This window comes from Struthio camelus, chromosome 12, assembly GCF_040807025.1.
Source record: "Struthio camelus isolate bStrCam1 chromosome 12, bStrCam1.hap1, whole genome shotgun sequence".
NCBI lineage: Eukaryota > Metazoa > Chordata > Aves > Struthioniformes > Struthionidae > Struthio > Struthio camelus.
In genome coordinates, this window is record NC_090953.1 from 14,368,475 (window position 1) to 14,396,365 (window position 27,891).

At 38.0% G+C, this 27,891-nt stretch overlaps 2 protein-coding genes across 4 annotated transcripts in view; one reads left to right on the top strand and one right to left on the bottom strand.

Annotated features, from left to right (window-relative positions):
- Nucleotides 1-1,947, top strand: part of DMXL2 (Dmx like 2) — a 60,511-nt gene extending 58,564 nt beyond the window's left edge. For both annotated transcript variants that reach the window (XM_068958245.1, XM_068958246.1), the window contains one exon: nucleotides 446-1,947. In XM_068958245.1, coding sequence (XP_068814346.1) covers nucleotides 446-655 — 210 coding nt within the window. In that variant the 3' untranslated portion in view covers nucleotides 656-1,947. The remainder of the gene's footprint in view (nucleotides 1-445) is intronic.
- On the bottom strand, nucleotides 678-27,891 carry GLDN (gliomedin). 2 transcript variants are annotated; one of them, XM_068958264.1, is made up of 10 exons: nucleotides 27,577-27,891; nucleotides 22,436-22,487; nucleotides 20,149-20,166; nucleotides 18,979-19,086; nucleotides 16,450-16,596; nucleotides 15,650-15,769; nucleotides 9,254-9,334; nucleotides 9,045-9,170; nucleotides 7,964-8,114; nucleotides 678-4,601 (listed from the first exon to the last, which is right to left on the bottom strand). In XM_068958264.1, the coding sequence occupies exons 1-10, from the start codon at nucleotides 27,889-27,891 to the stop codon at nucleotides 4,142-4,144; spliced, it is 1,578 nt and encodes a 525-aa protein (XP_068814365.1). In that variant the 3' UTR covers nucleotides 678-4,141. The 2 variants fall into 2 exon arrangements, with proteins under 2 accessions (XP_068814365.1, XP_068814366.1); XM_068958265.1 differs by lacking the exon at nucleotides 20,149-20,166 and having other exon boundaries at nucleotides 27,577-27,629.

A 27,891-nucleotide genomic window follows, 5' to 3' on the forward strand; every position in this document is an offset into this window, starting at 1 on the left:
AGCCAATTTGGACAGCTAGGGTACCTGCTCTGCGTGCTTCTTGTTTATGCAGCAGACGCTGCAGCACCCTTCAGCAGAAAAGTACTATTTCCATCATCTGCTGTGAAGCTGACGCTGCCATCTTAGATAAAATGCGTTCCCTCCATTTCTGCACCTTTCCTGAGGAGGAAGCTGGGGGGCACTGCTGACAGGACAACAGGGGGCAGCTTTGCCCTATTTAGTAACCATCTCTCCTACATGAAAGTAGTCCTACTGCTGTTGTTCTTCCTTATGCTTCAATTAGAGCCTCTCAAGACTCTTGAACTTATTGGTGCTGACAACAAAAGATATCCTTTATATTTGCTGAATAGGGCTAAGAGCAGGAAGGAAGCTGAAGCGTTACAGGAAAAAGTACAAATTCTAATTTTAATCTCCTTTTGTCTAATTTGCTGTTCTTTTGATACAGATGTGGAGACTGACAGGCTATAGTTTAATTCATTCATTCAAAAATGAACATGCTAAGCAGTCCATATTCAGAAATATTGGTGCTGGTGTCACCCAGGTTGAAACTGTGCAAGGCAATCGTATCTTCTCCTGTGGAGCAGACGGCACGCTGAAAATGAGAGTTCTTCCCAATGCTTTCAACATATCGTCAGGCATTTTTGACATTCTGTAAGATTTATGTATGTGAGCTAATCTTTCTTTTTTTTTTTTTTTTTTTTTTTTTTTTTAAACCATGTCCATTTAAGTAAGTAGCGAAAAATGCAGTGATATGCACTGTGGAAAGGAACTACTCTGTTTGCTTTCAAGGCAATCACATCAGCATTAAATATTAGGGGAAACAGGGGAAAAAAAGACTTACTTAAAACAGGTAATTTTGAGTATGCCTATAAGAATCTGTGGGGTTGAAATGCATGTACTGTATTGTAAAAGCAATGAATACAACCCAGTGCAGTCAGTCATAGGCAGGGTTATTGCTCAGTAACCCACAAGCCTCATCTAGTAATGTATTGTAAAGGTTCTGACAACTGTCAGTGATTAACAAGCGCTGTGGCTTTACAAGTCAGTAGGCATTTTTGATGTGATTCAGATTATTTTTCTTCCAGTTTTTCCCACTAGTTGAAGCATGTCTACAACTTCACACTGTAAAATAGTTTAGTTTTAATTAAGGGTACTCGGTGTATATGGTTTTTGCAAGAAAGTGAATGGATGCAAATACTGTGGAACAATGTGCAATCAAGAACGTACTGTGAGATGTGTATCATTTGATGCTGAGACTTTTTCCCAGTTAGTATTAATATACAGTTGATACTGTAACTTGCACATGAACACATTTTTAAATGCAATGTTTTTTTTAATTTGCACACTATTTTCCTTTCTTTCTGACAGCTATGGTTTTATATTGGAGACCTGCCTTTACTTTAGGAATGTACTGTGAGCATTAAATGTTTGTAGTGAAAACTTCCATGTTTCTAAATCAGCTTTTAGTTCTGAAATTCATGTGTCCAGATTACTTCATTAGATGAAGCTATTAAGAGAATACCAATAGAACGTACAATGCCACATTTCAGATGAATGTCAGGCTTTATGTGGCCAGCTAGTAAATAGTTGATAAAACTGGTAATCTAAATTATTACCACAGTATATTTATTGTATAAACTATGCAGAGTTCAATATTGTTTGCTTGTAATATACTAGCTACTGTTGTCAGATGTATTTTTCTCCGTTGTAAACAAAAACCATGTTCTTCAGGCACTGGAACAGATGTCTGCGTATTTAAATGTTAACAGACTGTCTTTAATGAAAATTTTGATGTCTGTGCTGTATTGTAAAATATAATAGGATAAAAAGCACCTTTCTCCAAAGGCAACTTTAATCGCAGGCTATGAAGTATGAAAAGAAAGAAAAGCAAATGTCATTGGTTAATTTTACCTTTGTAAGTTAAATAAATTACTTTTATTTCATGGACCAGTCCATTCCAGAACTGTTTCTCTTGCATTTAAATAAATTAATTGAACCTCCGGTAGATTGACTGAATAGCGCCTGATCTAACTTTCACTTGACTTCAGACTGTATTGAGGTAAAAAGGATTAGCTTTTTGCTTTTTACTTTCAGCTGTCCTAGAAAAGTATAAGGTTAACAAATGAAGTTCATCATCTCCAACACAGGCAGCTACAAGACACATCTGTCTTAAACACAAGCCTGTCTCCCTGTTTATGTCTCTGAGAGAAGAGTCAGAATTTGATTGCCCTGAATCTCCAGTAGGTTAGTCTGAGAGTTGGTCTTTGTTGACCCATTCACAAATGGAACATGGATTTGGCTTTGCTGTTTGCATGTCAAACAGAAAATGTCACATCTGGCTTGAGCTGTACTTGCCCAATTACTTGTCCAGAAGTCTGCTTTACCAGTACTGTGATACATTTCAAGAAGTAGCACACACCCTTAGCTCAGGACATTGAAGTCTTGCACTCTCTTCTTTATAGGTATAGATATTTACAATTCTTGGTATACAGTTTTTGACATATATATTAGTTCAAAGTATTAATTATGCTTTTTGCATCTCCCTCCAAATCTCCCTCCTTAGCATGCAGGGCCTGAATCCTGGCCTCAGTCAAACCAGCAAGTAGGCTGAGAAGAGAGGGTGCAGCCCCAGGCCAGCCGTCACTGTCATGTGCTGAAGCGTAGCTGCAGGAGAGGTATTTTTCCAGCACATTTACTAGAGAAGGTTCTGCAGGCATACACGTTCCCAAGTTCACTAATCCTTTTCATGGCACGTAGATGTCCAATAGGTATTAAACAGCACAGTGCGGTCAAGGCTTAAGTAAGTGATACCTTGTGCCTAACACTGGCTAGATGAACTCAATGGACTTACTTTACCAATAGCCAAAGGAAGCTTAGAAATTTAGATAATTTTCTGAGGGTATAATTTTGAATTCAGACAGACAAAGCAACAGTAGGGATTTACATTTCAATGTTAAATTTAGAAACCTGAAGTACTGAAACAAAGTTTAAAATCAAAAAGTTCCTCTCATTTTTACCTTTAGCTCCCAAACAGTTGAATTTATGTAAATAACTTGATGTTAGTATCATAATTTAGAAATCAGCTAGACAGTTGAATTTATGTAAATAACTTGATGTTAGTATCATAATTTAGAAATCAGCTAGGTCAGTAATCGCTACGATGAATACGTGCATTCCTGCTCCAGCTATTTTATTTCTCTAAAAATATCGGTACAAAAATATAGTCTTCATTTTGTGATTTCACTTGTATGGATGAATGTGGGGAAGATTTATTAGATACACAACTGCACAAGCAAATTATACCATGAAATGGTATAGTTTACATACCAGTGAGGAGGAAGGAGGAGTCTGCAGCAACACAAGCAACTCAAACACTGTTAAAAATGGAGTTTTAATCTTACATTTTTACATCTTTCATCAGTTTATATCCAGTTACTTTCCTTCCCTCTTCACTCAACACAATTTCACATACTTCAATGATATTTAATAATGTTATCATTCCCATTTTCCTTGCACTTGGGCTAGATTTTGCTTTTGATTATGTAACAGTTGGCCAGACTTGTCAATTCCAAATTTCTGATTTGTTCCTATTTAAACAACTGTTTCCATCCCCGATATTTTTAACAGCTGTGTATCATTGTCAAAAAATGTTCACAGAGAGTCAGTGGAAAGTATTAAGTGAAAATGACAGAGAAATGTATTTGTACACAAGAGATCATTATTTAGACATTTATACTAAACCATAATCACTGACTAGAAAATGATTGCAGATAAGGTAATTGCAACTGAGAGTTAAAAATAGTCATTGCTGAACACATGACTGTGGAATAATCAGTATACATTAAGTGTAATTATAGGCTGAATAACAGAGGAAAAACAAAAGCAAGTTTGTGCTGGGTGCCAGCTGCAATATGGGACAGCTCTTCTTCTAAAAACCCTAGAATGGCCTGTATAATTTTAAATGTATTTATACAAAGGGATCTGATCTCCCATTTTATGCATGCACACAAACCACCATTAGCCAACAGATGTATACTGAGAAGCGAAGAGACCCCCCCCCCCCACCCCGTGTATATGATATAGCTTTAAATAATCTGTTTAGCCAAACATAGCTCCCATGATATGCCATTTCATAATATATTCATCTGCCAAAACGTACAGGGTATACCATTAAACTCCCATTCTCCCACGTGTACAAGTTCTTATCTCTCAAACTGTATGAAAGCATAGCAAGAACAGACTGTGAAGAGCGTAACTCAAAGCTTGTATCAATCTGCTTCTCTTTCAATAAATCAAAAGCAAAAGTTACTGTCATATCCTTAGTATCAGTAACATACATAACTCCACATGCTATGAATGCATTACCAGCCTTGGACTTAGGATATGTAGTGTTGACATGCCGAATGACTGAAAATGTTTCTTCATCAATATGTGCTACTATTATATTTTCATCAGTGCTTGAGGCATATATAATCCAAAGACCCTTTTCATCCACTGCTACATTGAAATATGTCTTCGAGTTAGAAAAGAGGTAGTTACGACCATGATATAAGGCATTTTCGATTATCAGTGTGCCCGATGATGCTTTATCAAGCCCCAGTCTGAAATGAAATAAAAAGTATTCAGTATATTGTGTTAAAAATTTGTTTTTATACACACTGATTGGTTGAACTGATTCCAGCTACGTTATTTTTGCTAATACTTGAGCTCGAGGACTTTTAAGATGAAGTATCTCACTTAGAGAGCACCTTCCAAAACACTAGGAAAAAAGCTATATGCTGAAATTCCAAAGTAATAGCCAATCTAACAGGCGCACAATAGCGTGATCTTGCTTTGGTAGGTTTCACTTTATTTAGTCTATGAACATTTTTGCTATCATCAAGATGAAAGAAGCCAACTAAAAGAAGGAATGAGTATGAAAATGAATTAGATAGATAGATAGTAAGTTAAGCACCACACTTCTTAAAGGAAATCTGTACCAAAATTTGCTTTTTACTAAGCAGGAACTAAAGGGAAAAAATGTGATGGACAAAGCAGCAAGAATTCTGGGCAGGTTCACCTAGTCTTAGAGCTCCTCTTTCAAAAACAGTTACGATAATATGATGATTTGCTCAAATAAACATCAAAGGAATAGAAGTTCTACTTTTGCAGAGCCAACATTCTGACCTCCCACTGGCCTCCATCAGGACAGACAGACTGTCTTACCTCTGATGTATCAAAACTGTTTATATTCCTTGAAATTCCTCAGTGGGACTGTAATCTGAAAACAGCAGCCCTTAGCTGTTTTAATTGAGTTCCTCTACTAGTTCTAGAGGGTAATCGGCTACTATCAAGACACATTTGCAGTTAGCATTTAATTACTGAATAACAGCACTTAAGCAAAGGCAGAGAGAGTAAGCTTTATCCTTTTAAGAAATGCATTCTGTAATGAAGCGCATTTAATAGTCTGACTTTAACAATGTAGCTCAGTTTCTCAAATACAGAATAAAACAATATTACTCAGTACAGAATCTGCTGCAGTTCCAAAAGTTTCTGAAAAGACAGACTCCACGACAGGGACATCTCAGATCCAGGAACTTACAACAGAAGGAAAAAATACTGGAAGGATCATTTTTCTGTGGAAGAGGTGTTGATAGCATGCACTGGAAAATCATCCTAAGAAAATTCAACTGCTCAAGCAGCTAGATGTTTTCCTCAGCTTTTGTAAAACTAAGGTCTGCAGCAGTTCCATATTCCAGCAGCATGAGTGTGCCGTAAAGAATGCCTCATGGCTGGAGAAATTTCTGAGAGACATACGTGCCACCCAGTAATTCTTGTTACTCACTTCCTATTTGTAAATCTCATGCATAGGAAAGTTCTGGAAAGACAATCACCTTTAGTAAGAACAGTCCCATAGAAATGCAACTCCAGATAGAGCTGACAAGATTCATTACAGATACGTAAGATCTGCAACACAGAGGACAACGTCCTGTCTTTTCCCATTCCCCTTTTATGTGAAAATTCTGAAGGGAGCAGAGAAGGCAGGTTTTATCCTTCAGGTTCTCCCCCCCCCCCCCCCCCCCCCCCCCCAAATCAAGGACAGTCTAGCCTAGCACTCCAAACGGGTCAAAAATGGGAGTAAATGACAAAACGTAGTGCAATGTTTCATCAGCGACAGAAGCTCAAGCTACACATTTCTGGTCATTATGATGAATGGAGTCAACAAAAACTAGATTTGGGAAAGCATGTTATGAAACAAATGAAGGGATGAAGCATTCATAACATAAAGGGTCTGACCATTGAGACAAAACCTGCCAGAGGAGATCAGACAAACCTAGTTTCTGACAGCTTTCAAATAAGACAGGAAACTTTCCTTTTATATATTTTTTCAACATTTGCAGTATCAGCCAGCCAAGTCCTCACCTCACTTTTACATTAAATCAATACAAAAAATCCCTGAAGCATATCTTTTTCCAGCCCAAAATCACAGACTTCACTATCACAGAATTCATAGTGCCTAATCCCATCTGTGCTGAAGGTAAATAATCCTAGAAATGATAACTGAACAGAAAGGCCATTTCTCAACAACTTCTCAGAGAGATTCTCAAACTTCTACAGATAACCTGTGTTCACCTGCACATAAAGGCAGTTCCCAATTAGTGGTACCCAAGCAAGTGTTAGGAACCTCCGTCCTATCACTGTGTATTGCTTAGACAGAATGGGTCATTTACAGAAATACGTAAAGGTATTTAAAGGAGCTTGGGCATGTCTCTGGCAGGATAGATATTATACAATCCCAGCAGCCTGTTCACATTCCTTGGCTTCCAAATGATACTAGGAAGATGATGCTCACACCTGCTTTGGGAAGAGACATCAAAGTAGAGTACTGTTCTTGGCTCAAACATCAGAGTCATGTAACAGAACTTGAAAGCAGATGCAATCTTTTATTTGCCCTTGGACTATCTGTATTTGGCTCTTCCCACAAGATAGCATTTTGTTTTTGATTTGTACTGTCTGTCTGTCCTCAGTAGAAAGTGAAGAAATATAGACGTAATTCCCAGTTCAAATTTAGGGAGACATTTTGGGACAGTTGTAGAAATTCCTGATTATGAGAAATCAAACAGTGGAGCCACTCCTCAGCAATGGAATGTGCAGTTCACTGGGTCACCATGTCCTCAGCTGGTGCCTCCTCCACTCTAGCAGCATTAGCCAACAACTCGACTTCTACTGGCTAAGAGTGGTGCTATCTGAGCACAAGGCATTTATGTCACCCCAGCAGGGAGCTCTGGAAAGCCAAGATGCTCCACAAGCGGGTTTCCACCATATAACCCCTCATTCATCTCCCCCAATCTGAGACAGAACCAATTCCCACCCTGATGCAGGTACAAGCACTGCTTACTTTCTTTAATCAAATTCTTTTTTCCTGAGCCCCAAAGTCCTTAGTCAGTTCCCGTTTCTTTCAGGCAGTTACAAATGCAGCCAATAATCCAAGTGCAAGGACACTCAAAGCAATCTAATGTATAACAGCCTGCTGGACCTCAGGATATGCAACAGAAAAAAATCAGTCGTCATCTCTGCACATGACATCTTGTTAATTTTGAGGTCCAGTTGCCCCACAAGTATCAGGTAGCAACTGCGAAAGTTAACAGCTTGGATGCAGAGCTAGCAATCTCTAAAGAACTGGCAGAGCAGAGAAATGGACCTGAACTACCCTCCCAGTTCTCTTCCCTCCCTCAGCATCTGAACACACAGACTGTATGGAAGGTTGGTGGTCCACATTGCAGTTTCAGATAGGAAAGAATTAGTCATTCTTTAAGTTAGTGATCATTCCCTCCATTCTTCCTATTCTAGACAGGCCTCAAAAGAAAGATAAAATGGTACAGAAAAGTTGTCTGCTTTTCCAACTGAGGTTCATCTCCATCACTCTGAGCAATTGCTCCTCCCTCCAGAACATCATTTGCCTTAAACCAACTGTTTGACTTACTTTAGAATGACATTGGTTCCTCCCTTTTGATAGTACAGATGATTGTTTTGTACTGCATGACCACATCCATAAAAGAACCCTGTGATGTTAATGATCCTGTAGCTGTCATTCAGCAATGCATTGGAATTCTCATATTCTTTTATAGAGTTTCCTAAATGAAGGGAACAACATGAAAAGACTGTCATCTGTTTTACCTAATTGCTGAAATTTCTACCCTAAATTTCAATCTCTACTAAAATTCAACAAAAATCAAGTTTCTGATAGACAAGTATATTTGTGTTTTCAACACTGATTCAAAACACTGGAACACAATAGAATAATGAAACACTAAAAATCTATAGAGCTGTTCAAGTGCCTGCATCCCACTGGCCTGATGGGTTCAAATTCTAAAAACAGCTGGCAAAAACATATACAGTATTTCCTTTTTCCACTTAAGATCCTGGAAATTGTCCTGCAGTAGGTGTAGCTCATGCAGCATCCGATTCATTTTCATGCCTTACCAAACTGAAAGGCAAAATGCTCACATACAATTTAGGGAAGTAAAATCATAGGAAACTGTTAAAAGAAAAGAATACAAAGGCATGAACAACATGCATTTAAACTGGGATTGGTTTAAAAAAATCCTAAAACTATACTCACAGTGTCAACATTGAATTCTGAAAATACATTGGATGTCTGAAAATTGTAAGAAGAAAAGTCTACAATCATGTGTATAAATCAAGTATTACACAGGTAATACGGAAAACTTTCTGAAGATAGATGTGGGTAAAATAAATCATCAGACTTAAGTAGAAATATTAGTTCAGGTTGAAAGAATTGCATAAGAAAGCATTTTTTAAGTGCTGAACACTGGAGCAGGTTGCCCAGAGAGGTTGTGGAGTCTCCATCCTTGGAGATGTTCAAAACCCAACTGGACACAGTCCTGGGCAACCTGCTCTAGCTGACCCTGCTTGAGCACAGGGTTTGGACCAGATGATCTCCAGAGGTCCCTTCCAACTTCAAGTATTTTGTGATTCTGTGAATGAAGAAAGCAATATTAACAAACCACTAGATTCTTGATCAGTAACAACTTCTAGTGTACCTGAAAAGTGCATGGTAAGCCAAATCCTTTCATCACTTATATTTGCAGGTTCCCGCATCCAAGTTCCAAATGTTTGCTGTACACTGACAAGGTGAACAGGACTTCCTACAGATGTTATGACACATTCTAATAGAGGAAAAGCACAAGTCCATTATCTCTGACTTTACAGCAGTAAGCAGCAGTTAGTCATACTTTCCGTAGTAGATTACCAGGTTTTTTTGCATGATCACTGGTTCTGTCTTCAGCTTTTCCAGCCAAAGTATCATCATTTGGTACAGCACATGTCTCACCTAGAGTTGAGAGACAAGGGGTGAAAAAATAGCATTTTTCTATATTTGGCATTAACAGACATGTATTTAGTGCCTCTACTAAATTTCTTACTTTTCAAAAAGTGTATTTTTTGTATTTGGAATGATTTATTAACATAATCACTCAATTTAATATCTTCATCCAATACTACTGGATATGGGTGTGCCCTTATTTAAAGTCTAAAATTCTGCATTTTTGGCATTTCATAAAGTTGATAACTAGAAGAGCTTCAAGAGCAAAACACCAACTCTTGACTCGCTGAAATTTATCATCTTATAGCATACAAAATACTGTTTTCTTTCTATTAAAATGAAGGTTAACTAGATGGAAAGACTTAATGTTTGTCCAACATATGTTCATAATTAAAAATATAGTACAGTTCATCATTAAAAACATACAGGATTCCTAAAGATACAAAAGGACTAAAGAGAGGCAAGGTTTTCCTTGCCATTGTTTCATTATGAAAACCAGTCCTTTTGCAGCTTTTGACTTGCTCTCATCTAGTATTATTCTGCTTTTGGCAGCAAAGCCAAAAAGCCAAACCAAAGTATTTTCCCTCCAGAATTCTCATACCTGAACAAGCATCTTGTACATCTAGGTTTTGCCTTTTGTAGACAGCAACATTCTTCTTCACAAGGGGACTAACATTTACCGAAGTGGTCCATCGCATTTATGTCACGTTTGCACTAAACAACATGATCTAATGGGCTGAGCTTAAAAGTGAAGCCAAAGGTTCACAAGGTCTAATTTTGTGTCTCTCCCTGGCAATTTACAGAATTGCCAAGGCCAAGTCAATTAGTTTCTCTCTCAAGTCTCCACATTATTAACACATATAACACCAGAAGCAAAAGTACTCTCCAGGTAGGTATGGTTTTGAGCCAGGAATTGAAGGGTATTAGTCTCTTTCAGATAGACAGTGTTTATAACTGGGAAAACCTTAGGTTCTTCTGGCCCAAAAGAATCAAATAAAAAAAGAGAGATCATCTCTCCCTTCTGCAAAGGAAATTAAGTGTTTGAGCTGGTTTGATTCCTAAAGTTGTCCAGCTGACAGTCAACTTTGAGGAGTAAGTAATTTTGCTCAACAGATTTAATCCCCTAGCTGTGAATTTCTGAGTAGCTGCTTCGAAAGACAGTTTTGCACCTTTCCTTACATAACGTTAGACAACTGAGATAGCTGGCAGCAGTTGATGTGTCAATTCCAAAAATGTTTCTTTGGGAACTAGTGATGGCTAAACTCAAAGCTTCATGTCCAGACCTACATACACCAGCAGAGGGGGCATGCTTTGCAGGCAACTGGGGAAGTTTCACTCCTGCCATTAATGCCCCAGTAGTAATATACTAACACATACACTGAAAACTTAGGCATAAGAATGCAGGTCAGTCAGCAATGCCATTTTTAATTGATAAGAGTAAAGAAGCAACAGGAACGACTGAAGAAAATTATACACCATATCCCTTCCACACAGAGAAATGCTTCACAAAAAAAAAAAAAAAAAGGGGGAAAGAAAAATACCACCACATACACAATTGGAAATATTTTCCCCCACCTGTCAACTATTCAAAAGGTAACTGGTTGGGTTTTTCCTTAGTATGCATTGTTAAAGCAATGCCTGAATGAAATTACTTATGCTCTTTTTTCTATAAACCCAGAAACATCCTTTGCCTTTAAAATGACGCAAGACATTTTATTTTTCTTTGAATGAAGAGAGAACAGTTCTCAGCTCTGGGCTGAAGTTAACTTCATTTCATTGCAGCCTTGTTTGCTAATCCCATTCTTAAATCCCACCTCCTTAGACAGTTCACACTGCCTAACGGGCAGGCTGCAAAATCTTGGGGCCATGCATTTTCATTGCTGCTTTTCAATAGATTTCTGGGCTATACAGGACTATGATGAAGTTTTAATGGGCAGGAGAGTAGTAGGAATATGATATAATGGTAAAGTAATGCTGAAAGGATAGTGTGACATTCAGGTGAAAAAAGGACAGATTACACTGCACTGCTGTTTTCTCCTGTAGGTTATATCCTCTCTATTCTTGCAGAAAAAAAACTATTCCAAAACAGAGCAAGAACAGAACATACTTCTTCCATCCATTTATCAAGGATGTTTGGTGATGTGACCTTGAAAGTTTGTAAGTGATCATAATATATTTCCAAAAAAAGGAACCAACCAGACAATGCAACCACAAGGAGATGAATGCCTACAGACAGAATCTAGCAATCTCTCTGGATCCCTTTTCAGCTCCTGCTCTCAAAATATTCTCAAAATATCTCAAAAAAGGAACTCGATTAGCAAAAATTAAGAAAATGCAATGCACAAGCTTATTTTCTTGGGCTAATTCTAATTGATACAGCCAGCAGTATGAGCAATTCCCCTAGACGGCAGATTATCTAAGAGTCTGAAATTGTCAAGGACCAGATCAGTGTTTTTGGTGAAGCCGAGTGCACTATTTGAATTTGAGAACATTTGCAACATTCTCTGAGAGCTTTCAGCTGCATGAAACAAAGCAATCACAGCTAAACACAGTTTGCAATCAGAGACTGCTAGGTGGAATTTTCATTGTTTTCTTTGCATCAAAAAAGATAAATATCCTACTGATTCTGATCATAAAATATTCTGGCTGAGAGTAAATAGCTTAAAAGATATAATTAAAACTATTGATTTGGGCTATCTGAGGGAGAGAAGGAAAGAGTGAGGGAGAGAAGGAAAGAGCGAGGGAGTGAGGAGCGGGAATGTTTTGTTTCTTTTAGAATTCTGTTCTTTTAGAACAACAGTACCATTGAGAGAAAATGCACCTGAGCTTCCAACTAATTAGTCTCTTCTGTTAAGGAAATCAAGATTTACCGTTTCAAAATTTTATCTGAAGAAAACATTCTTATATTCTTATGTAAGAAGTTAGTTGAAGTTGTAAAGCAGCACGTGTGTTCTCTTTCTGTTAAAAGGATATGAATATTTAATTTCCAGATTACAAAAGCTGTTTTATTCTTTGCATTTCGATAACAAGATCTCAGCCTACTGCTCATAAAAAGTAAATGCTAGTTGAAGAAAATCTCTTCTGTGCAGAATTATTTGAGCATAACTCACATTAGCACATCGGGGTTTCAAATCCTTTAGAAATCCATCAAATAGCTTATCTTCCAAAGCACTTCAGTCTGTTCCACACTTGAAAACAGGCTACCTGCGTAAATGGCCCAATTATATCTTGTACAGCAGTTCCTTCATTTCTGTATCTCAATTAGGATCAGATTTCTGCTCAGCTATCTACTTTGTACTGTAAGGAACCTCTTTGGGCTCCTTTCCAACACTTCAATACCCAGTACCTCCTGATTGAGGTTCTTACATGCTACTACAATTACATGCTATATTAAAGAAATAAAAGGGGAAAATAATTGATATTTATGATCCATTCAGTATTCAGTTTACTGGTTAATAGCAGTATAATAAAAAATAAGATTTTCATCTTAGCAAACTGTGCAGAACGATGGTTAGGGAGGGGAAAAAATGTTAATGCATACACTAACCCTGACTCACTCAAAACTACCACAAGCTAAAACTGACATTGCTAATGGCTAATCACCGGCTGTCTCCTTGCAGCAGACAATTTAGGTGTCAGACAGCTGTAATACTGTGTGCTTTGCCTACTAAGTAAAGGGCCAGTGGTGTCAAACTGGCAGGAAAAAGAAAGAAGTGAGAAGAATATTTCAAATCCACTACCACCAAAAGCTTTTCTCCTAACACTGGAAGGAACCCTGTTCCCCTCCCCACATCTTTATTACTGGAGCATAAAATCACATCACCCTATTAATGGTGAGACATATTGATCAGACTGCATGTTTCAGACTTAACTGCATGAAGTTTTTATGCTATTCACTTTTTGGTCTGCCTTTCAAGAAACTACATTCTCAATTACAACAGAAAACCCACTTTACCAAACACTTTCAGAGATAACTCCTTTCTCTTCTAGAAATGTGAAAGAAGGAAGAATAGTAACTAAGACATTCTTTGCTATTCTTTTATTGGATCGCTCTGACCTCACCAAAAAGAAGACTTCTCATCTGGGAGGAAAATTTGTTTCAGAACTTTAGCAGTAGCAAGAGTAACTGCAAGTGAGGAAGCATAAACAAAAGTTTGCTTCCGCTCTCAAGCTGGAGTGAGCTAGAAATACAGTGCTGTTCTGCACCAGCTTCTCTTAACTTTCCATAATCAGCTGACAACTTGAACAAAATTTTTCCAGTTACCACAATACCACAGTGTTTGTAGCAGCCACGTTCCTAAGTGTCCTAGCCACCAGCGCGGTCTCATCTCCTAGTGCTAATTTTTCACTGTCAAAAAAAAAAAAAAAAAAAAAAGATTTTCCTCTTCCAGTATATAGAACTTACTAGAACTGGACACGTCACAGTCAATTTCTTTTTTCTTTTGAGACAGTTTTCAGGAATGTCATACAACATTTCTGGCCAAAATTTTCAGAAGCATCTAGCAACTTGGGACATCTATTTTGAAATACCTTAAAACAAAGCTCCTAATATTCACCAAAAAAAAAAAAGAGTAGGAATATCCTTGGTTTCCAAACACCCTCACTAAAGTGCCTCAACTGGCACCTAAAAACATTAGAAAAAAATCAAACATTTGCTTAAAACTTTGGGCCTCAAAACAGAACTGTTCAGAGCATCAGAACAACACATCACAGAGATTACATTTTCAGTGCTGTTGAAAGTAAAGTTCTTTAGAAAAGTTGCAAATACCATCACAGAGAGCCTCAATATCCTTGTTAACTTCTCAGAGGCTATTCCCAATCACACAAAACACACAAAAAGAAATTCAAACCTGTCTGAAAAATCCAGTCTACAATGAAATTGTTCTATGATAAATATAAAGATCTGTAAAAAATGTAATATAGAATACATTTATTTTAGAAAGCTTTTAGAAAATACAGTCTTTTGTATCACGTTGACACCAAGACTTTCTTCCATAAAGTGCTTAGCTAATATTAATATACTTAAATCCATACAAACTTCAGGCATAGAAAAATATGCTCGGTACACTATATCTGTCCATATGTTTACAAAGTAACATGTAGACAGCAAGCTGCTGCCAACTAGTCACCTGCTGGAGGAGGAGGTCTATGCCAATTAACTTTTCTCCGTATATGCTTCATGAACACTGCAGAGGAAGTACTTGCCTGACTAAAAATACACACATGCACACACATACACACATGCAGTTCATCTGAGGCATAATTTTAATCTACATGGGAAAAAAAAGTGCTTTTAAAACACTGATAGAAGTTGTGACATGAAACACATGATTTTTTTTTTTAAACACCCACAATACGAAATTCAGTCCTCGGGGATTTATTGGTGTCTAGCACATCTGAAAATCATACCAAAGCTATCTCATGGTAAACTGTTATTATTTCAGCATACAAATCTGTGATTAAAAAAAAAAAAACAAACAAAAAATCCCAAAAAAGGACAAGACGGCTTTAGCAACTTGCCAATGCAGCAGCTATAATTCAGCATATAGTCTACAAACTGGTAGTCCGGAAACTTAGATTTTGGTTCTGACACTATTTGCTGTACAATTCACAGCCAATCACTGCAGCAGTTTGAAGGGAGTCTATTCTGTCCTTAAGTTTTCCTAAATATTAGAATTAGCTGTAGTTCAGAAGCAGAGCTACAGTAGACCAAATAAGAGAGTCATGATCCACCTGTCACTTGGGATGACAAAACATCTGCAATAATAATAAATGGCAAAAACAGAAAAGAACTCAAGTCTCCTTAGGCCAAAACTTACATATTCTTTTGGATACAAAGTCTCAGAGAAGCTTTTTACCTTCCTCTAGCTTTTAAAAGTCTTGGCCAGTTCCACTTACCTCAGTTCTGCCAATGACCAGGCATGTCATTGCGTAAAATTCATTTCATTATGCAGCCTAGTTAACAGGTGGTATATTTACATGTAATTTTTAAATTTAACATTTAAAAGCTAAAAATTTCAACAGCATTTCTCTTACTTTCCAAACCTACCCCACCTAGCAGAAAATCCCACAAGTAGATACTTTGTCTGAACACTAGGAATAGAAGAGAGAGAAATATTATACTGGAGACAGCTTGTCTTGATTATGTTTGCCTTGTCTAGATTATATTTCAGCAAAACATATAAGTACACGATCAGCTTTAAGTTTGTGCAGTTTTATTAAAGCCAACAACATTAAAATAAGCTTACTGCTTTGTGAGACTCAGAGCAATGAGTATAATCTTGAACCTGTCAATAATTCTAGAAACCAAAGGAAAGAACTAACCTGTACATTTGCTGCTGTATATGTTCTCCTGAAGCTGTGCTTTACCTTTACGTTTTCCTGGGGGTCCTGGGGGCCCAGGTGGTCCAGGGGGACCTGGCGGTCCAGGTTCACCTTTTGGACCTATGCACAAAACAGAGTAGGATGTTGCAGGCCCTCTAGGCAAACAGGCAACCTGCAGAGAACTGCATGTGTCCACTGATAATCTTAAGAGGTTTCTGTGTACAGGAACATAGTTGGATAAACTCACTGGATGCTGTTTGTTAAGTGATGAACCACCCAGAATTTCAGAAGTTCCAAGACATCAGCACAATTCATCTGTCTGGATTACAGGCATCTACAGTGCTATAATTTTAGGCAGCTTCTATTTGTGGCTGCCATGATGCTTTACTCATGCGTTCCTGATAGAAATCTGCCCCTTACTTTCTAATAGGAAAAAAAATGCACTGCAAGAAAGAGAAGGAGGAAATTAACTGTCTAAAAGCATACTGGAAAGGATGGAATTCACACAACCTCCAGTCAAAGCCTGAGTAGAAAAGGTTTTGTGTAACTGCATTATAAAGAGAACATAATCCCCTGGGCGGTTCTTCTAACTTTCTGGAGCTACACACACCCTTGAGACTAATACTAAGGGATTCTAATATCTGAACTGTAGCAATACTCAAAAGCTCCACTGTGCATAATGTGGTTATATTTGTTGGTCCTGCTCTTGAAGACCACGTTCCTGCTGCAAAAGCAGAGTATATCTTTTTTTTCCCCCTGTATACTGTTCCAAGACAGCACCTAAGAGCACTTCTTCCTACCTTCTAATATCACATCGTTGCTTGCATCCCCTTTTTCACCCTTTGCTCCTCTTGCACCTTTTCCTCCTGGCATACCATCTTTGCCAGGTAAACCCATTTCTCCAGGTTCTCCTTTTGGTCCTTGATCACCTTTTGGTCCTGCAACACCTAGAAATAAAAAGCATTGCAGTGCTAACACAGACACTGTTCCACTAACAAGCATGTTTCCTAAAGTATATATATATATATTTTTTTTTTTTAAATATAAAATGTATTCATCTTAGTAGGTTTTTTTCCCCTAAATTAAACTGTGTAGCTCTAATTTGTTTTGCTTTTTAACTGAATATGTAGGGAAACAGCATACGATTCATGAGGTGCAAATATTACATTCTTTACCCAGTGTTCTCTGAGTTTTGAATATGAGATATACAGACCTAGACCTTGCTAACACTGGCTGGAGCATTCCTGGATAAGTAGGAATATTAAGAAAAAGTATTAAGTAATATATTTAGATGTCAGTAACATATCGGTAACAGCTGTGATTTGCAAGGCATTAAAGGACATTCTCATGGTTCCTCTAGACTTTTTCTTGAACTAATTACACACTAACATTTCAACATCTGTTACGTCAACACAGAAAAGAACCCCTTCATTTCCTCAAGTACCTTCCCTGCACTTTTTAACATTTTCTACTGTTCCAACAGATCAAAGATTTAGCTATCTAGTAACATCTTCACACGGCTACTATACGCTGCCTCTACACTTGTTATCAGAATGAATAATCAGGCCATATACATTACACACTTGATCATTTGGTAACATAACATATTGAAAAAGATATTCAACAGTTTGTCCTATGTGATCTCAGTTGGAACCTTTTGCGATAAGGAAAACAATTTTGTGTTGGTACCATTGACATATCAACATTTTGCACACACTACTTCTATGGCAGCTAATATTTTCACACTTCAGGAGAGAGAAATGCAGCAATTGTAATGCTAAAAGCGTGAGTGTTCTTGCAGGCACAGGTTAGAAATAAATCAAGTTTGTTAATACTCAAGAAGAAAATGCTTGTTCTTCTACTTATGATTCAACTATTTAAATTGATTTTGGGAAACCAGAAACAGAATGTCAGTTTTGGGGTGAAATCTGAAATGTGTCTTTAGCACGATTGCCACTAGATGCTCTGAAGACAGGTCCTCACTTCCATTTTCCACACTTAAAATTTGTTGAGAAATACTTGTACTGAGACATGTATGGTCTCAAACAATAGTAGAAAATCATCCCACTTGTACCTGCTAACAAGCCCACATGGCAAGGCACAAAAGTCAGAATAACAGATGGGCTGCTATAAAGATCTACCTACCTGCTAAAGAACACCAGCCTGTCCACTCATCAGAATGCCCTTCCTTTTCTCCATTCCCCACGCAACAGTACCATCCCGATGCCCTTCTGTCTCCTCACTCTCCTAGCATGCACAACCCACTCCTTTCTCACTCTGTTTTGAAGACACTGATTATCAGTACCTGCAAGTAGCTGTTGTGCCTCAGATAAATCAGTAGATAAACCAACGACTGCTTTGCAGTTTACAGCCGCTGAGCACAGTTAACTGCCTACTTGCCATTTCAGCTACTGCACAGTGATTTGATGGACCTAGCATGCTAGGTATATTACCCTTCTCAACATTCAGCCTTTGCTCTGTCCGATTGCTTCACATGTTAATGAGCTGGACAGCTAACAGACAACAGCACTTCTGCTGCTGGTCCTCTTTGCTCTTCGTAGAAAGAACATGTCATGTCACAGTGACTATAGTAAGGTAGGCCAAACAATTTCCTTGACCAGCATGGAAAATTGCTTGTGGACTGCATGCAGCCTATTTAGCACAGCTGATAAATCTGTTTGCTACATTACATTACATTAGTACCTGGAGACTCTGCAGGATTTAGACACTCCTGCATTAAGAAATTTAGCTGAGACTAACAAAAGCTATCCAAGACTTTAAAGCCTAAACTGACAATATAGAAAAGAAGAAAAATATGGAAATATACAGCTCCTTTCTCCAATCATAATTATTATGCATCTCAAACACAAAGCATAAGGTTACCATAAAAATATAATATATTTTATATATATATATAAAACATATAATAACTCCTACCCCCAAACTCTGGCCTTTTTTTTTTTTTTCTTTTAAAGCCATCTGAAGCCCAACCACCCTTATGTCAACAGGTTGAGCGAACAGAAACATTCTTAAAATAACAGTATTTACCAGCAACTTCAGAATACTGAGATTCAATTAATTTCATTTAATAGCTTTAATTCTTAATAGTATATTTATACCTAATCTTCCTCTCTACGGAATAAGTCAGAAGTAACCTACAAAAAGTCAGTAAGACAAAGGATGTTATTTCCTTTCAGCAAGGGCAGAATTCTGTTATACGTAAATTCTTCCTATACATTGAAATACTGTACAAAGGTCTAAAAGTAACTGCATTTGAACAGAATATTAAGAAAGGATTTTTATCAAAAAAAATCTAAAATAAACAATACCTATTTTTCCTCTTTTTCCATTTAATCCTGGTTCACCCTTTTGTCCTGGTGCACCTGGAACTCCATCTGATCCATTGTAGCCAGGCAATCCATCGAGTCCAGGAGGCCCTGGACAGAACAAACAGCATAACCGAATATTCACTGTTAAACCCCTCAATTAATCCTTAAAACTGCTGTATTAATTAGACACTATTAGACAGTTGTCCATTATATTTGCTATGCCAATACAGCATCATCCTTTTTTGTTTGTTTGTTTTATTTTTAAACAGTTAACTATAAAACCAAACTTAAGGTGAGTATTTGTCCCAGCCTCTGCATAAGAAAACTGTCTCTGAAATGAATGCTGTACACATTCTGCATTAAGGCCACAACATATCAGCCTTCTGGATTCTGCTTCAAGGACAAACTCAGCGGAACCTGTCCTGTTCCTGATTCTGACAGTCATTTTAACATCCTCCATAAGCCACACAAGCTTTAACGTTGCTGCTGACATCAGTCAGACTAGCATAACACAAGAAAAGCATTTACTTACTTGGCCAGAATATTGCAGTGCCAAACTGTGGTTGGCTTGATATAGGAGACGTCTCCCCTTCCACTGTCATTATCTGAACCCCACAAACAAAAAGTACCTGATACCTGTCTGATACAGAGGATGATTCTAAGCAGACCCACAGCTAAAGCAGCAGGGAAAGAAAGCAAGCAGCTATTCGTATAGCCTAGCAACCACTTCATGAGAGAGAGCAGAAAAAGAATTAAATAAGAAAAAAGAAAAGTTTTATGGAAAAGAAAAATCACTAACCAACATTTTTTAAGAGATGTTTTTAATGTTTAATTAAAGTATCAGTTTATTCTTTTCTATCTACTCATCTCTTCAGCTAAGTGCTGCTTACTGTCAATTCCATCTGGTTTTGATCAAATATGTTTTAGCAAATGTGAAACTATTCCACTCCTTCCAGTAGAGAACTATAATACCTAAAACCTCCCCTCTCTGCAAAGGGACACAAATTGACCTAAGTACAAAAATTAAAAAGGCAGTCATTCAATCCTCCCTCATTATAATTAGCAAAGGAAGATTATTCCGTATAAGTTACTTTTCTACATGTTAGCATTTTACACCAGCAACTGTTTCAATTATCCAACAATGTTACTGCAATTGTGAAAGTATCTTACCTGGGGGACCTGGGGGACCTCCATCAAGAGCAAGCAAAAGAACACAAGAAAGAGAAGAAATGGTGAGATTAACCTAGCAAGAAAACAGAAACCAATTCCAAATTGAACTGATTAGCATTAGATTAGATGAGCAAAAGGAAGAAAAAGCCCTTCAGATTTCAAAATGCCTATCTACGGATTTAGCTGTTTTGTATTAAAAATAAAGAGGCATTAGCACAAACTCAGCTAGACTTATTGAAAGATTATCCTTATAAGCAGTTATATTTACAAACCTTTTGCAAATTTCAAATGATAAAGGTTTAACAAAGCAACCTCTAAAGCATAATCTCATTACTAGGGGTTTCTGCGCCTTTCCAATCAGACGAACCTAAGCCATTTAGCAATCACTGTATTTCCAATATATAAGTGTCTCTCAAAGCCTTCTGTAGTAGTAGAATAGCTTTACAGTAGGGCTGAATCTCACGATTAAAAATCCTGTAGAAAATACACATAAAACACACACAGTCCCCCGTGTTTTTCAGATATTTCATCACAGTTCAGGATTCAGGCTATTTAAATAAGGGGAAAAAAACAAACAACTGCCATTCCTACTAACTACATCTAAATCATAATTGGGCTTTTAACATTTGACTGTTCTCTAGACTGGACCAGACTGCCCACAGAAATGTACTGTATTTTAGAAACTGGGCTTGCCTCAGTTATTCAGCAAGATATGACACATTAAAATTCATCTTGTTCTCTCTGACTTAGTAACAAGAAGGAAGCATAACAGGTAAGAGCAAGGCATTAACCGAAAATGTTTCTATAACAAAATTTATCTTATGTGACCTCCAATACATATTTGTTAAAAAACAGGGAAAGGTAGGAGGATGCAAAGAAAGGTGCTTGCTGCAATTACAGAACCAAATTAATTTTGCAAACTTTTCTATCCCGCTGACATAGTACTGTCTTGTTTCAAGAAAAACTCTCTAAAATAGAAAATTGTAGCAATTACAAGATTTCCCCTAAAGATGACAATTTCAGCATTAATTAGAAAGCATTATGAGTAAAGGGAAAAGCATTCTATAACACCATTACAGACATGATAGCTTTTAATTAGTACAGACAGTAACATCAGTTAATAACTGCCTGCCAATTTTCCACTAAATGTCCATATTTTCCATGCTGTGCATGTAATATCCATTAGTGCCTTCAATTACTTTGTCACGTCAAATTCTGAGGATCCTGATTATCCTTGTATCAGCATAAGATAAATAAGAAATGTGCTTGAAAAGTAGTAAAATGCCATAGAGGGCTATAGTAGAGAAAGCCAGTATTAAAGATAGACACAATTTAACTGTGTGAAGAGAGGCACGATTTAGTTGCATCGAGAGAGTAAAGAGGTGCAGAAGGCACCAAACAGCATGAATTCAGAATTCTGGAGCCCAAAGAAACAAGCATTTATGTTGTCTGTGGTTCAGCCTCTGATGCAAGCAGAATTTACCTGCAATTTCAGAAGTAGTGTTTTCATATCTGTTTATACTGCGGTAATTCTCACTTGTGTTGAAATCAAGAGAGTCAAATGCCCTTATAGCCAATTGAAAATATAAACCAGACAGCAAGTTAAGCATTTTTCTTAAACTCATAAAAGAGTAGCTTATTTCCAATCTTCTCATTTTCAAAGAGAATACATGGCTCAGTCTGTTATCATCTTCAAAGCCTTGAAATTGGCTACTACTTGACATTTTCTTCACCAAATCACATAGAAACTTCTCACATCTTCTGATACCCAAGCCATCAGCTATTCCAGCTCCCCACTGATATCATATGGAACCAGATGACCTGTTATCACACTCCTAAAGCTGGGAAGGTAAAGACATTGCTTATCTAAGTCCCATCGCTCCATAGCAACTACTACAATGAAAGTAAGTTTCCATAACTTACGTGTTCATCCCATGCTATGCCTCTAATTGTGGGGACACATACAAAAACGCCAAGACTAAATATCAGCTAGTATCTTAAACACTCAACTCTAATAAGCTTTTTTGTGAAAATTACATGGGAAAGAAATAGCTCCAGGTAACATAAGCTGAATTCCTTAAATTCCAGCATTTATAATAAGCAGGTATAAATAAGTCATGAACCTATTACCTTTTAAAAATAAATAATCCAATCAATATATAGATTTTGATAGAGTAAATAGCATATTTCTTTGACACTTTAAACTCTATCTCAACTTTTCTGTAAATGTTGTGGTTTTGTATTTCTGAAGGGAAAATAAGTGTAATGCTTGTGGCAGCAGACATACCTGTTAAGCATATCCCTTTTGTGCTGTTACATAAATCCACCATCACTCGGACCTAACATTGCAAAGGAAATCAAGTTCAAAACAATGCACGCCATAACAATTCAAAGAAAATTATCCAATTTACCTTGGCTACAAAAATGATACAGAAAACAAAGATGTAATTGCCTACTTTTTGCTTACAAGAACAAAATATTTAGGACTCTATTTTAACCTTGTGGCTGTGATCTTTTGTAGGCATTTGTTCAATGTACCTCATTTTCAACCTTACTGAAGACAGTAAGAAAACACTAGGCAGACAACTCCGTGTATTAGGCATTAAGATTTACACCTTACTGTAACTAAAACGTACGTGGTTGCTCATGCATGGCTCTATCAATGGAAGGTATTAAAAGCTGGAATCAGCCAGTTAGTGTTAAGTTCAAATATATTTTATATTTATATCAAATGACGGATACTTTTCCAACAAAGCATACCCAATGTGAAAGATGAGCTATGTTCCAAGTACGCCATTTCTTACCTTAGAATAACCAAGATTTGTGAAGTTGTAATGGACCTTCATCCATTTAAGATATTAAAATCCAACAATGACAGACTTTATAAAACCAAGCTAAAGGAGGTGAATTCATACAGATGCTTTATCTAGAGCAGACCAAAATTTATCAACTAAAAGATCATCTTTACAAAATACATTAAGTTTTTGCTATTTGCTTCTACGTTTCTTCCTTATTTGTATTTTTAAACAGACATGCAGGTTCTTAAGGCAACACTTAGTCCTGCAAAGTAATGAACTCTCTGACTTCCCACAGACTTTAACGATAGCTGATAGTATTCACCGTCTTACAAGATCAAGGATTATGCAAATGCTCAGGCTATGAGTCCACAGATGCACTTCTTGACCATTGTAAGTAGTTCTTTTCCTTTCTATCAAAAGCAGACTTATCTTTTTTTTTTTTTTTCAATCTTCACATTAATGTTTCATGCATTCTGTTCCGTGAACAGCCTGATCTTACTTTGAAGTCGGCCCTGTTCTGAGTGAGGAGCTGGACCAGGTGACTTCCTGAAGACCCTTCCAACTTAACTTATGCTATGATTCTATATTCTTACGTTGTCAGTATAAACTTATCAATTCCTCAGAGTAGTGCTTGATTGATCCACATGTTCATCACCAAAGTTGTTAAGATATCATTCAGTTTACAAAAACAGAGCAAACTGGAACTCAGTGGGCAAAAGGAGTGAGTTAACCTCATATACCCAATAATTCAGCGTGCAGGGAGGTTCACGCTATTCTCTGTATCTGTATGTGGGTTGCTGATACAGCTTTATAGCTACAGTTATCTGTATAGCAAATATTTGTAACAAAGCTGTATCAGTCAAATTGCTAGTCTGTTGGTATAGCTGTATTTCCACTGGGCATGCTTCACTGTTAGGGCACATTGTCTTTCCAGCCTAAAAGACACTCTGAGATAGATGAGGCCTAGACAAATGTTCCTGAAATTGTGCGAACGCTTGAATAGGCATCTGATGTACTGAGATCCCATCATATTTGCAGAAACCCTAAATTAAAGAAACAGAAGTGAACCTGTTCATTTTGGTTGGGCAAATATTCATGTTATACGTCCTGTAAGCTGAGAAACAACACTATAAAATCTTTTGCAACTCATCAAAACATCCAACAGAAATAGGAAGAATATCATAAAAATGAGCACTAGCACTGCCTCAACTCTCTATATGAAGGTCTGACTTTTATAGTCAAAGAGGAAGACTATTATTTCAAGCCTTTGCAACATATGGTAATTTATGAAGACTTTTACATAGAGTTGTACTTTTATTCAGCTTTGTACAGTTGCTTTACTTACAAATAAGGAATACACTAGTTTCAAAGCACAGAACAAACAAGTACAAGTTAATATGAAGGGCAAAGAATGATGTTTAATCCTAGCATCTAAGGTTATTTGCCACTGCCAGTCCTTATTTTTATAATTCATGCATCATTAGCTTCAAATGACTAATGTAATAGATTCAAATGAATGAAAATTATTTTGATGGTACATCATCTTTTGCTGCAAAAGCAAACTATATTTGTTTACAGATTTCAATTCTGTCAGATACACTGGATTCCAGACTGTACTGTTTAGAAGTTTTAGACACGTTTTACTTAGCAGAGAAGAGCTAACTGGTTTTGCATATCAGAATTTGTTCTCTTCTCCCTCCCCCTCTCAGAAGAACTTGTCTTCTACATTATAATTTATAGAATACATGTTGTCCAAGTGGATTTTTTTAATTCAAACTGCACTTTAATCTAAATGGTTTTGTTGAGATGGCTGAAGTGATTATCGCCCACTTTGGAGCCTTCCAATTATCTCAACAGCATTATTTTGGCTGATCAGTGCAAGCCAGGTGATGTAAACAACATGGCATTCAAGAACTGAATGTGCTGTTACAAAGAGCCTACATCAGCATCTCCAGCTGAACCATGAAAAGGTTAGTACGTCAGCCTATCAACCAGCATCATATTTGCCAAGAAAGGTACAGATGTATCTTGTTTAAGTGCTAAAAGCTTAATTTTTTTCCTGAAGACAGACAGGAAAAATGACAAACGACCTAAACTATAAAGCAACTGTTCAGATAATTAAAGAGATACCCAGAGGCCACCACCTCTTCCATCATTTTAAATCTCACTTTCGAGGTCACTGCTCACACACTTACTGGACTGCTGCCCTGCTGCCCTCCCATCAGTCTTTCTGCAATAGCAGATTCGACAATTTCCTATTTTTGTTCTTAAAAAAAAAAAAAAACCATTAACACAAAGCACAGAACCAAAACCATACCAAGCTACTGAAGCTGAAATATGATTCTTGATGCCTGAAGTTATTTCAAAGATTCCTGAATGTTGTTCACAAAACAGATTTCCCCCAACCAGCTGTTGCATACAGCTGTAAAAATACCGATACATGTTAAATATCAATAGGTGGAGAAATCATCTCTGCTAGAAGAGAGATTCCGCTCAAGCAAGACCTCCCTTTGAGGCCTGTATTCAGCAGAGCCCTGGAACATCACTCTAAAGGCCACTGACACAATAAGAATCATTCCACTGCCTGCCACTGACCTTTAGCTCATGCCATAGAGCGCTCAGGTCTTTATATCAGAGCAAATATAAACATGGAGGAGGTGGCTTGAGAATTCTTCTAAGGATTTTTTCCCTTAAGCAAGTGGGACTGCACACAGTTAGGCACTTTTCTGAGCAGCAGCCACAATGAAAGATATTTAATGGAAAATTTGTAACAACAGAAAGCCACAAAAAAGCCCAAGCAACTCCCTGCAGGAGTACCTACATTTAAATGAAGGATGTCTTATGCAGCAGCAGGTTCAGTGTTGATTTAGTTGTTCAGTGTTGAACAAGCTTGTCACATGCTGTTAAAATATGCATCATGTCACTCAGCGCTACTTGGAGAAGGCAATGAAATTCATTTAATCCCTATCTGCTACTTACTGACAAACTGGTAGCACGCTTAACTGCCAGTGCCAAAACTACCTAGACGTCCCATTAATGATCCAGGCCTGAGCACATAACAGCAAACAGAACTAACAGTGCTCAGTCCCTGTCAGGATCTGAATCTTCTCTGTGACAATTTTGTTTGTGGATCCTTTGGATTCAAAGCAGCAATTCACATCAGATGGAACAAACTGAGCTGTAACTGCCAAACACAAAGAGGATTTGTTAAGAGAAACAGGAAAAAGTTTTGGCCAAATATTTGGTAAAGAATTCAGATACAGCATGCAAAAACATTTGACAGATGCAGCATAATTTTGTAATATTATCTGATCCCAAAAATCTAAGAAAAATATTCAATTTTTTCAGAGGTTTTTTATGTGTTTCTAGCAACTCATCTGAATTTTCTAATGTGAAATAACTCTGCCCAGCAACAGAAACTTGAGACTATATGGTTCACCAAAAAAAATTATTTACATTCCACTTTGACCCAAAATAATGTTTTACATTTTTTTCTGAATTGCCAAGCAATGAAAGATATATTATTCACATTATTTTTAAGTACCTTTTGAGTATAAAGCCATGTGATTTTAAGACTCCAGGAAATAAAATGCTCTAGTAAGATACATGCAGTCCCATGAAAAATGTTGCTACTTCACCAAGTAGAATTAGAAATTAGAACAGACTATCCAATACCTTTCACAAGGTGCCATACCACCAGAAAATAAAAACCACATTCTTCTAACTGCATAAGTCTTTAACTGTAAACTCTAAATTCAAAGCACAAGACATAAATGTTCATCACAAAAAAGAAAAAAATTTTACTACATCCTAAAGCCTCGAACAACCGCACCGCATTATCAAACTTCTGTGCTATAAACACCTCTGCCGCACAATTTCATTAACTCTAACAATTTCATACAGGTGTTATTACTGTAAAATTACCCCTATAATAGCTTATTAACAATAATCTCAGTGGAACATTACTGAAAGATTATTTCCTGTTAGTAATTTCTAAAATCAGTAGAATAAACATGGGGAATTCCATTAGTGATGCAGAGATGTAAAAATCTGAAACCTTAGAAACTGGAGAACTGACTTTTTACTGTAACTAAATTTCTGTAGAAATTTCATTAAACCCATGTTACTAGTGAATGATTCCACTACGTTTATCGACCTGACAATCGTTTCTGAAGTTTAACAGTAACCTGTAAAATACAGGATTTGCCAACTGTATACAGCCTCAGCGTTTACAAACTACATTGAGCAGCTACTGTTTCTTAGACTCTAGACTACATAAAGCGTTGAGAAACGCGTATTTTCACACGCTCTAGAGCCTACAGCAGCAGAGGCAGACCAGACCTGGAGCCACAAGCAAAGAGATCTGCATCGTGCCTTTTGGGGCCTACTCAGGACAAAGCGGGGACAAACCATTCCTGGAATAACTCCGAGGCCACCAACCCCCGGGGGCTGACGGCAGGTACCAAGTAGCTACCAGCAGCTGCCTCCCCACCCTGGCAGCTGGGGCGCCCGGGAGGTCCCAGGCAGGCACCCGGCTGCTCGGTTCGCGCCCGCCGCCCCAGGAGGGCCCGCCGGCGGCGCCGCTCGCCCCTCCTGCCCCCGGCCCGCGGGCCTGCCGCCTCAGCCCTACCGGCACCATGGAGTAGGTCAGCATCATGAGCATCTCGTCGTTCTCGGCGCGCACGTGGCCGCGGGCGCCCTCGCCGCGGCGGCTCCGCCTGCTGCGGGCGGCCGCGGGGGGCGCTGCCGCGGGGCCGGCGTCGCCCAGCAGCGCCCTCGGGGAGCTGTCGGCCGCGGGGGGCCGCGCCGCCTGCAGCTCCCGCAGCGCCGCGCCCAGCTCCCGCCACTGCGCCAGGAGGAAGAGCGTCCCGGCGGCGCTGAGCGCCGAGAGCAGCCCCAGGGCGGCCAGCAGGCACCGCAGCGCCCGGCCGCCCGCCGCCTCCAT